Genomic DNA, 12,620 nt, shown 5'->3' with positions numbered 1-12,620 from the left:
TTAACATGGGTTTCCCCTCGGTGTTCCCATCTCCTTCAACAGTTCAAAGACATACTGGTAGTTTAATTGGCTTCTGGGAAATGCGTCCTGGTGAGAATGTGTGCATGTTTGTATCTGTGTGTGCTCTGCAATGGACTGGCATCTCGTCCAGGTTGTTCCTGCTTTGTGCCAGTTGCTTGCCAGGATAAGCTCCAGCTCCCCACAACCCTGTACTAGATAAAGCAGTTAGAAAATGATTGAACTGGCAGATGCATCATTTTACAAATGTTCCAATTCAAATACTATACAAAAGTCACTCTTCAAATGTTCTTTAATTAACAAAAATATTTTCAAGTATTAGTGGTCTATATATATGATGTGGTAGTCTTTCCAGTGCTATTTAATGTAGTACATAAAGTGATCATACAAAAATATATAATCCAATTTCCTGGTACAATTCCACATTTATGTATTTGCTTTGCATACTACAGAAAGTACAACAATGGTCTTTTAACGGGGGAAGTTGCTCATTGTAACTTTTTTAAATACATAAATCAAAAGACGAGTTGAAGCATTTAGATGTTTTTTGAATTGCCTATTTAAAAAGGACACAATGAAAAACTGATTACTTCTTCGGTTTAAAGAAATACTGGCACTGACAGCTACAAAGTATTATGACATGACAGTTAAAGCAATTTTTTTAGAAAATGCAATTGTTAACATTTGCTTTTTAGGCTGAAATGACAACTCTTGCGGTTATAGTATGACATTGGAGATTATTTAAATTTACTGTTCACATAGACACAAAGAAAATACTGGTATTCAAATGCAAAATATCTGTCAAAGGCCAGACAGACAGAAAATTAAAAACATTGTTATACTCTCAATCAGTAATTCAGTGCCTGAACTGCCCAGAATGTGTTGCTACCACTCAAGATTGTCATACATAGTCATATAATTACCCAAAATTAAGGCACTATGTCTTGGGGATAAAAGCAGCTAGAAAGCTACTTTCAATGGCACAAACACAGCACTAATCAATAAGACCTGTTCGGTTTCTTGCAGCATTTTAGGGGAGCTGAGTGACATCACACCCATGAAAAAGGTGCTATATCTTGAAAACGAAAACATCACATACACTACATTTAGTGGCACAAAACAGCACTTACAGAGCATTAACAAACGTGGTGGGTTTCATCGTTTGTTTCATTTGGGGGGGGGCAACTTTCACAGAGCTGTATCATTCTCATCATATGTACAAATGGTGACACAATAGAGTGAAACTTGGCAGCCATCTGCAAAAGGCTTAAGAGATTGTGAATGTAATGTGAATATTTAACAGACTGATATATAAAATAAATAAAAATAATATTTAATGTGTACTCTGTTGACATTATTAGAGAATGAGTTAAAGATTTTCATTATAAAAATATATTAGACACAATGGCTTAAAAAAAACATTGTATTTCACTGACTAACATTTCTATGACTAACAGCAGTGGACTGCACCTTTCTCATGCTTCCTCTCCTGCTCTTCCAAATTTTTTTCCCGCAGGAAAAGCAAATTACCTACAGTATGAAGTATGGAAGCAAACTGATAGATCTTAAGAGTTTCAAAACGGACTGAACTGCAGTAGGGACACTCCACTCAAAGCACTTACAGATAATGGAGACTCTCCTCCACCAGGACCAGTGTGTAGCAACATAATGCAAAGGCAGCCAAAGTGACAGTATGCTCTCCACACATCAGCTATCAGTGGGAAGGAGAACATAGTGATGAAGCCAGTTCACACATGAATTCCAAGAGCTATTGTAGTTACTTAACGAAATACAATTTGATCTTGTTGTATGAAACCTGAAAGTACAGACTTTTGTCAATTTACTAAAGCTATTTGGTTGAGTAGTCTCACTTTGCGAAATAGACTCCTGATGCTCATTAAACACTTGCTGGGCACACCCTTCCCCAAATCGCATGTGAGTATGAAATAGGTTAATAACTTCTGTATTAAAAGATTTCAAATTTGTTGGTTAAAGATTGTTTAAGTTTAAGCATGCTCATGTTACTACACTGAAAAGAACTGCTATTCAGTTTAAACTGTCCATGCATATTACAGCATGACCTGTCTCACTGAAATTCTCATGATATCAAATCCTCTTTTTTCATGTTTTGCCTGTCGCACCCCTCCTCCACTTTCCCACATTTCTCAACCTGCAGGGGTCCCAGCATCCTCATAATCAAAGTGGAGAAGAAGGGGAACAAGAGAGATTGTAGCACAATATTAAAACAGTTTGTAATTTTTGTCTTATTAATTCCTCTCTCTTATATTAGATATCACTTATTTAAAAATATATTATGTGTAGTGGCTTTAATAATTAATATTAAAAACAAATAGGCATTTAAAAACCTCAATTGTGATTTCTGTTTAAGGGCATCTTTAAATTCTCTGACTCTCTCTCTGAACATCTGGTAGAACTAGTTTTCACTCACATTATTCACATTTTGCTAACTAACTTACATTATTCATTTATTAGTATAATATTTTAATGTTTAACTGTGATATATAAAAATAATAAGTCAATATAGTACACCTTATTGTATTTTACTATCGAAGAGTCTATTAATTAAAAGCACTGATGTATTGGGCATGACCTGATCCCTGGAGCTTCTGGTTCACAGGTGAAAATTCTATCACTCAACCAAAACATCACTCAGTTCACAAGCCTTTCAATTCCATTACAACAATAACCACAGCAAAATGTATTTAAAACAAGCACGTCAAAATATTTCCAAAATAACCACAAGTCACAAAGTTAAACAATTCCATGCCTTTGCACATGAAGAACGTAGAATACGCTACCACTACCATCTATATAAATATATTTAAAATAATAAATTAATATTGTCAAAAACATTAAGAAACTTGTTATTTTCAGCTACCAAAATTTCCCTTTTATTACATGAATCCATATTAATATTCTACATTAGGTGCATTTAACAACAGATTGAATAAAGCTAATGTTTTCACTAATGTCTAACACATTATAAGTGCTATCAATATTCTTTGTCCAGTGACGTTTCTGTGGGCAGTGTACCGCAGTGTGGTATAGTGGCTGCTTCTGTACAGTCCTTGCCTGCTTCAGCCTGTAGCAAGTCTGACTTGTGCAATTCCCACAAACATAAATTGGTCAGACATAAGAAGAAGTTTTTGGAAGGAATGCAATTCCTACCTTCACCTGTCATTCATTCTTAAATAATTTTACTGGATGATTTAAGCCTTCAACATTCCAGCTCACAAAGTTGACTGTATTAATTTGATTAATTGCAATTCAGTATAAGGTATAATATAAAATACACTAGCCAGTGAAGGAGAGTGATATAATGTAATGAACAATATCCACATGACTTTAAAACTAGACAATAAAATAAACTGAAAAAATCAGCACCGATTCCCTCACTTCATACAGATGAAAGCACATGATGACAGGGCGAGGCCCTGGACTGTGCACATGAGAGCGGGGGGCTCAAGTAGATCTTTCCCCAGAAGCTCCCAAAAAAAAGAGATAAAACTCAGAGAAGAAATAGTAACATGAGACCCCCTGATTGACTCTATTACAGTTCTCTAGCTCTGTCACCTTGGCCTTGACGGCTGTTGAATCTGAGCTGCTTCAGCACTGAGACACTGACCGCCACGTCTCTGACTGTGAGCTCCAGGCTGCAAGCCAATTGAGTGGAGTCAGGCTTGTGGTGAGCTGTTGGGCCGACACCTGCAGCTGGAGTGTCTGAAGTTCGAATTGTGGGCTTTTCATTTGGTAAACTGCCAGTAGCTTTATATTTTCGCATTATACTGTAGAATCAATAATAACTAATTTAAAAAAAGTTAAAGTAGTTCATTATAGGATTTAATGTTGAAAAATAAAAAGTGTGCCAGAGCACGAGATCAATATATATGTGTACTGAGTACCAGCCAGCAGACCTCACAGGGATAGTTTGGCCCTTGTACTGTATGTGAAGGAAATCTGAGGTACTTACCTAAGGGTTTTTGTTTTCTTTGCCACGGGTAGCAATCTCCGTACACACTCCTCTGATGTAGCATATTCTCTCATGTTGAAGACATCAATCTCTTTCTCAGACAGCAGTGAGAAATAGGTGAGTGCTGAACACTGGGAAGGTGAGAGTCTTTGTCCTGAACGTTTTACTTTATCCAGAGTCACATTGAACTCATCCATTAAAGACTTGTCCTTCAGTTCACTCAGGCAGTGGAAAAGGTTCATGCATCTTTCAGGAGAGGAAGTTTCTCTAATGAGTTTTTTTATGTATTCTGCTGTTTTCAGTATGTCACGTGAGTGATTTTGTGTGTGTGACAGGAATCCCTTCAAATGCGCCTGGTTGTTCTTCATTAACATCCCCAAAAAGAATCGGACAAACAGGTCAAGGTGACCAGTCCTGCTCCGGATGGCTTTTCCAAGTGCAACTTTATTCAAGTGGAACAGTGTGGAAGCTGGTGGGTTTCCTTCCTCCAGTGGGTTAATATTGCTGTTTTGATGGGAACCTAAAACATACAGAGCTGCAAAATACTCCTGGACTGTCAAGTGTAAAAAGCAGTACACCTTTTCCTGAAACAAAACTGAATCTTGTTTAAATATTTCCTTCCACACCCCTGAGCAAAGGGAAGAGCTGTTGAGATCAATGCCATATTTATTCAGATCTTCTTCATAGAACACTATGATGTTTTTCTCCAGACTTTCAAATGCCAGCTTTCCCAGCTTCAGAATTACTTCTTGATTTGTTTTGAGGACAGTTTCTTTCTTTTTCGTTTGTTGCTTTGCTGTCAGTAAGACAAGCAGAAAATATGTATAGAAATCTGTCAGTGTTGTTGGATTGGCCCCACTGCTCTCTTCCAGTGTGTGCTCCAGAACAGTAACTACAATCCAGGAGAAAACAGGAACATAGCACAAAATGTAAAGACTCCTCAGTGTCTTTATATGTGAAACAATTTTCTCTGCTAGAGCTCTGTTCTTACACTTCTTTTTGATGTACTCTTCCTTCTGCTGGTCTTCAAAGCCCTGGACCTCTGTCACCCGGCTGATGAGCTCTGGAGGGATCAGACCTGTTGCAGCTGGTCTTGAAGTGATCCAGATGGACGAATTAACAGGAAAGTTCCTCTTAATGAGGTTTGTTAACAACACATCCACTGAAGTTTGCTTTTTCACATCAGACCATATCTGGTTTGTTTTAAAGTTCAAAGGATGTCTGCTTTCATCTAGACCATCAAAGATGAACAGGACTTTGTGGCCATCTAAAACATTATCAGAGGATTTTATCTCTGGACAGAAACAGTGAACCAGTTTCTGTAAACTCATTTCTAATTTGATCAAGTTTAATTCACGGAATGGAAGAAAAAATATAAAGTCAAAGTCCTGGTTGTCTTTTCCAGTAGCCCAGTCAAGAATGAATTTTTGCACAGAGAATGTTTTCCCGATGCCAGCAACTCCCTTCATTAGTACAGTCCTGATGGGTCTGGTCTGTCCTGGCAGTGGCTTGAAAATATCGCTGCACTTGATGGAGTGGATCTCTGATTTTGTGATTTTGGAGACAGTCTCTATCTGTCTGACTTCATGTCCATGATTCACCTCAACACAGTTGCCCTCAGTTATCCACACGTGTGTAAAGATGTTATCAAGGAGGGTCTGCTCTCCTGGTTTAGGAATTCCCTCAGCCACAACTTCAAACTTCGTCTTTAGAGCTTCCTTGTGTTTGTCTTTCAGTGTCTGCAGCCACCCTAAAACAGACAGAACACAAAAGTAAAGAGACAGTCTGAGGCTGCAGGAGAAATCCTGACAGTGTGATATGATGACAGATCTCTTACTGGGTTACCAGCTATTGAGGTTTACGTTTGTAAGTATGAGACACAATCAAAACAGATGGACACAGATAAAGTCCAGAATCAAAGACACAGTCCATCAGTGTCCCAGCTGGAGCTCCAGGCTGCAGCTCCTCATTTTTAATGTCCCTCTGATAGTCATGTTCTGCTCTCTCACAGCCTCACAGACACACCCTCTCATGAGGAGAGTTTCCAGACAGAGGATATTTGAATAAAGACTAGTTTTGCCCTACCATATATGCCGGAAAGCTAAGTGGAAATTAATTCAAGATGTTGACAGACCATTGTGGCAAAAGCAAAGTGTGTCATACTATTAACTGCAATACACTATTCTTAAAACGATTTAAAATATTTATTCACTGTATTGAGGTGATTGTTGAATTTACAGGAACAATTAGAAATTGGTACGATAAAATCAAAAGCAATATTTGCACATAACACAATAAATAATGTATTACTACAACAACAGAATGTTCACAGCAAACACACTACAAGAGTACATATACAGTGTCTATAGAACTCCCTTTAAACATTGTCACCTTTTGTTGCCTTATAGTTTGGACCTGACATCCTACCCTCAACATCCAAGTGAAAAATATTCTACAAAATGTTTAGCAAATAAACAGAGTCCACCTGCTTGTAGAAGAGAATCTAAATTAGCTCATGTGTACTGAATCACCTTCAGAATCACACATCTATTTCTTTGATAAAAATAAAGTAACACATAAGAGAAATATAATCAACTGTAATGAAATTCAAGAACAAGGGCTACAGTATCTGAGTGAACACAGTAAATCCTGGGTTTAACAGACTAATATGGGGAAAGGTCTGTGAAATGACTTTTGTGACTTTTTTTCAACCCCAAAAACATGATTAGATATAGATTATACTATATGTATTTGTTTTCTGTATTTGACCTTTAGTTAAGAATTGCAATCAACACCATGCCATTATTTGTAAATATACAGTACAAGCTCTGTATTTAACATTTCATATAGTGTGCTGTATAAGATGTACTAAAGCATATGAAACCTATCAAGCAAGTGACCTACCCCTACTGTATAATGCACCATTGATATTCCTGATATACCTTATTTTAATATTTGTGCATTTCCTCATTATTGCAGGGAAAGGTAAGTGATTTCTGATTTTACAGACAAAATTCCCCTTTAACAGATTTTGTCTGTTTAATCCACAGACCGTTAAGCGAAGCCTGTCAAACTAAGGGTTTACTGTACCTGTAGACAGGACCAGCCCTGGGCACAGTCAAACTAAACAGCTGCTTAGAGCCCTGATATCACCAAGGGACCCTCAATGTGCAAGGCAACATATTGTTTTAATACACACATTCACAGTCAAAAATTGCCTTCAGTGGCTCTTTCTGTTACTGCTGTGCTAGTCTAGGCTGTTAATGTTGTTAAACTAAATACAGTTTGTATAATTTTGGAAAGTGGTAAATGTTGTGATGATCAATTTTATTAATATTTCATTATATCTAACATGCAATGAAACATTACTAGTGACCTTTTACTTGTGTTGCAAACTATGTTGTAATGGTTTAAAATTAAAATCATGTAGTTGCAGCTAGTAAAAGCACATCATCCTCTGAAAGGATGTGGCTATTGGGTGCTAAGAAAAGGAAGCACAGAAAAGAAGAACAGGACAAGTGATCTTAAACAAAACGAGTCACTGTAATAATGCATTTGTATTTCATTTAGTTTTTAGTCTGTTTTGATCCATGTATCTAGCGAATGATACAAGGGGAGATCTCCCCCTCAGACCAGCGGCTCAAGTCCCTGCTATTCACAGGGAAGGGAAGTGATGTCACCGCGCTGGCAAGCCTGCTCGTACAACCTGTAATGTCGGCCATATGCGTTACAATATATTTAGATCCTTTAATTAATATTGTTATTAATTTCTTTAGCCTCACAATATTGTCCAATAATACTCTTCTTGTGTCTAATTTTTAGTTAAGCAGGATTTGAGCTACAGACCATAAGAAAACAGGAGTTACTTTTTTCTGTCTCTTTCTCACCCGTTGCAAATTGGGTGTTATTAAAACATGTTTACAAAGAAAGTAGAATACAGTAATACTACCAGCTATATAAATACATGTATTTAAATCCTTAAATTAATATCATTATTAATTTCTTTAGATATGGGATTCCATATTATATTCCCTAATTAAATTATGATATTTAGAAATACCACCAAATTCAATATAGTGTCGATAATATTTATTATCAGTAATAACGATAGTAGCAGCTTCAAATTATTTGTTGTTATTAATAAATGACTTAGCTTCGAACGTGTTGTGATTTCTAGAAATATAAAAAATGTCAATATAGTGTCCATAATATTTGCTATTTTAGTTTTTCAAAGAAATGTTTATTTGTTAAAAGAAAACTCATGGTGACAGCTGGGCTTGAACTGCCAATATATTGTGCATATAAGGCACAAGCTTAAGCCATCACACCACAGATGTAATCACATAGAAATGAGTAAAACTGAAGCAGACATATCCAAAGAAAGTGTACTACTGTGATCATTTGAGCTACACTACATGAATGTAATTATACTATTAATTTCTTTAGATACACAATTCCATATTATATTCCCTATTAATCAAATTCTAAACGTACGCTTTTGTTTACTCTGATAACTAGTGTGTTCGCAGAAAAGGTTAAAACATTAGAACTTTTTACAAAGTATATTAACTTAATATAGTCAGAAGGAGCACGTAAAATTGTTTCCAAAATAACCATTTTGGAATACTGATTTTTACGTATACGTATTTTTTCTTTAAACTACAAATACCAGCAATATACAGTTTACATAATATGTTTATGTTCCTAAATTAATATCGTTTATGACCATCAGACGTGTTATGCTCCTCTTCTTTTTATGCTCAGCTACTAAAATTTCCCTTTAGTTGTAAAATTCCATATATATATTTAATACTAAGCGGATTAAAACATGCACAGTAAAGAGATTAAATGATTAAATCTTTTCACTAACGACCAATGAACCAAGAGTACCCCTATCTGTCATTTTGGCCAGCCAATCATGTACCACGATACAACGCAGTGACTTGTGGGTAATTCTGTGCAGAACGGGTTTGTACCGTGCATTTTGAACCACACGTGGCAATGTGAATACTGATACCTCTAGTGGTGTAACTGGGTAAAAATCTTTGGAATTAAATATTTTGAAAACAAAAGAACTGAACATTGATTTCAGAAAAAATGCTGCCCCCCCCCCCCCCCCCCACCTCCTCTTCAACTCACTTAATATATGTCAATTACTAAAATTATTTGGGACCGATCATAGACAAAAACCTAATACTGCAAGATACTACAATACTACAATGCCACGGTATGTTGAAAGGTACTGACCGACATCTTTTTAAAAAAAATAATCTGATGCAGGACTGCTCTACTCTGTAAAACTGCCAGGTGGCACAGTGAATCCTTAACAAACCATTGTGTCTAACATACAGTGTATCTTGTTCTAATAATAACAATTATATGTTCACCCATTAGTAAATTCCTGCACTAGTCATACAGTACAGTAACTATATTTTTTTGTTTATCATGAAATTCAGTTTATAGAATCATTAGTAGTCATGTGTACATCAATTAGAAAACAATTTCATTTTTGTTTTTTATTTGAAAATATATTATACATAGTGACTTTAAAAACATGTCTTATTTAAAAACCAGCAAAAAAAAACCAGGCCAGTAGTTTTGAATGGCTAATACACATCATGATCTCATGCATGAGTGTGAAATAGAGTTAATAACTTTTGCTTTTTTAAAGATATGTGTCTGTTGTAACTGGTAATACAATGCTGAATATAACTGAGCTTCTACTGTTTATCACCTAATATTGTGAGTCATACCTGTGTTTTGTACCAGTGATGTGGTTGTTGGGGGTGTACAGTATTACTACACAGGCTTGGTCTGAGCATTTTCAGTTTAGTCTTTCAAATAAAGTTTGAAAAACAAGCAGCTGCTATGTCGATGTTGGTGGTTTTATAATACATTGTATAAGCATTCTATTTATTCATGGAATAATGTGTCTTGCATATTGTTGGGTCACATTGTTAGGATATACACTATCTACGGCAGTGTTCTGGTGCTACGAGGAAAAGGAAAATCATGGGTAGGACTTTGACTCACAATCAGGATTCTTTATCTTCTAATTAGGATTTCATAAACTCTTACAGTATGTAGGATTTTGAATACCACTCTTGTAAAGGGCAGACTTATCAAGGCTTTATAAGTAGCAATGGCCTTTGTTATTGTGGCAAGAGTATTTTCTAAAAGTTACTTTCACATACTGTTACATCCCAGTGTGTGGTCTATGTGTGTTTTTGTTGTTATGTTCCACACTTCTGACTTTTATTGCTCTCCCTCCCCCATTGGTCCATCATTACACCACTGTTTCCATATGACATCATCTTCAATTAGCTTCTCGACCAATCACAACTCATCTTATTCAGTATAAAACATGGAGGTTTTCAGAAGGAAGAGGCCTTTTGTTTGACTTCGGTCCCGCTCGGCTTTGGGCTTCGCTTCGCTGGCTTGCTTTGTGTGTGTGTATTTTCGTTTAGCTTCGGCTTTGTTGTTTTGTTGGTTTCTGTTCGTCGCTTTGTACTTTCGTTTGTTTGTGTTTATCCTTATTTTGCTATTACCTTTCCCAAACTTGTTATTGTATCAACTGCTGTGTTCTTTTGTACCCTGTTACTTGTCTACTCTCGTTTGTATTTGTGTTCACTTGTGTTTTTGTGTGAACTTTTGTGTATAAGGTTAGTTTAGGTTGTTGGGTACATTCTACACACTTAGTTGATTTTGTATTGGTAACACTAGTTTAGTATGGGTGAGTGCCATTTGTCTTGTATGGTTTTGGGTAGTCAGTGCAGGTTAGCTAGGGTGTAGGAGATGCCGAAAACCGTGTGTTTCGGGTTTTCTTTTGTAGTCAGGTTAGCTTTCCCTCACTGTCCTAGCCAGCTCCATTTTGTTTATTTTCTTTTCTTTGGCACCACTCTAGTTCCCTTACCCTGTGTGTTATCGTGTCCAATTACATCCAGTCACTTATTCACCTTACAATTATCACTTTTTGCACCAACCCTTATCACGTTTCCTAGTCCCTCACCAGAACCCACCTGCTTCCAAAAAATATCCTTAAAGTTACACCCCTTTACCCCTAGACACTTGGATATACACATACAAACACAGTTGCTACTGTTCCAGCTGTAACAATTACTTAAAAAAGTAGTAAGATCAAATATAGATTATGTTAATTTGTATGTAAATCTGTTAAAAAAACACTATTCACAGAGGCTATAATAATAAAATAATTCTTATATATCCAACTGAATAATTTTGCTTTATTTATTTAGTCATTTTGAGAGGCTGAGGTGGTGCCAAATGTCTGCAGCCCACTAAAGAAGAGGAAGAAGAAGATGGATGGAAATTCAGATGGGGAACCAGTTGCAACAACAAAAAGGAGCAGAACTGGACCCCAGTGTGCACTGAGCTCAGAGGGAAGGAGCTCAACTTAATGAGGGTTTCTAAAGGTAAGAAGGCTTAAGGGAAAGTACCAATGAAGAATCTGGTTGAAGAAGCCCAGCTGAAGCAGCAGTGGAGTTTACATGATCAAGGATTCAGAGCTCCACTAGGACACATGTGCTCCAGCAGCTGGGACCAGTTAACTGAGGATTAGCAGCTGGCTGCCAGAGTCAGAGTGGAGTTCCTGCAGGAGCAGATGAAGCAGGAAGTTTAACCTACAGTAGTTCTGAGGGACTTTCTGCAGTCAGAAAATACAGCTCTTCAGGACTCCTTCTAAACAACCATTAGTTTTTACAACTATCAAAAACCATAATACCATAACTGTGCAGAAACAGTGGTTCAGACATTGAAATAAAATAAAGCACTTTATAAAATCATTAAGAAAGAAATGAAGATGATGTTCAACATATTATAGAGTATAATGAACTGTAACAAGCACAGGTAAAAATATATTAGGACCACCAATATATAGAGGTAGCGTGTGACGTCATAAACACAGTCACAGCCAGGCTACAAACAAAGCACCCAAGCGCTTTTATAGCTATTTCAGGAGACTTTAACCACGTATCTATTTCCACCACTCTGCCTACTTTCCACCAGTTTGTTAAGTGCCCGACCAGGGAAAACAAATCACTGGACTTATTATATGCCAATGCTAAGGATGCATATAGTTCCACAGCCCTTCCCCCCCTTGGCAGATCAGATCACAACCTTGTCTTGCTTACACCACTATACACGCCTATTGTCCAGCGCCAACCTGTGACCATGAGGACCGTGAGGAGATGGTCTCAGGAGGCTATGGAGGATCTACGTGGTGCTTTGGAGGCCACCAACTGGGATGTGCTGTGCGAACCACATGGGGAGGACATAGACAGCATGGTGGACTGTGTCACTGACTATATTAACTTCTGCGTAGACAACACCATCCCCACCAAAGACGTACACTGCTTTTCAAATAACAAACCCTGGATCACCAGCGACCTGAAGGCTCTTCTGAATGACAAGAAGAGAGCCTTTAGGAGGGGAGATAAGGAAGAGGTCAAGCGTGTACAGAGGGAGCTAAAGCAGAAGTTAAGAGAGAGCAAGGATGCCTACAGGAGGAAGGTAGAGGACAAGCTGCAAAGGAATAGGGTGAGAGATGTATGGAGCAGCATGAGAGAGATCACTGGCTTCAAACAGGCTGGGG

At 37.2% G+C, this 12,620-nt stretch overlaps 1 protein-coding gene across 5 annotated transcripts in view; it reads right to left on the bottom strand.

The window, feature by feature from the left end:
* The window catches only part of LOC148646815 (NLR family CARD domain-containing protein 3-like), an 83,582-nt gene that overhangs the window by 49,944 nt on the left and 21,018 nt on the right, over positions 1-12,620 (bottom strand). For 2 of the 5 annotated variants that reach the window (XR_015927770.1, XM_088609194.1), the window contains exon 5: positions 4,010-5,759. Coding sequence is in view for 4 of the 5 variants with exons in the window: in XM_088609194.1 (XP_088465320.1) it covers positions 4,010-5,759 (1,750 nt within the window). In the remaining variant the exon portion in view is untranslated. The other 3 variants (XM_088609197.1, XM_088609195.1, XM_088609196.1) reach the window with 3 other exon arrangements.

Source organism: Lepisosteus platostomus, chromosome 16 (assembly GCF_059453375.1).
Source record: "Lepisosteus platostomus isolate fLepPlt1 chromosome 16, fLepPlt1.hap1, whole genome shotgun sequence".
Lineage (NCBI taxonomy): Eukaryota > Metazoa > Chordata > Actinopteri > Semionotiformes > Lepisosteidae > Lepisosteus > Lepisosteus platostomus.
This window is presented reverse-complemented; position numbering and strand designations above follow the sequence as displayed.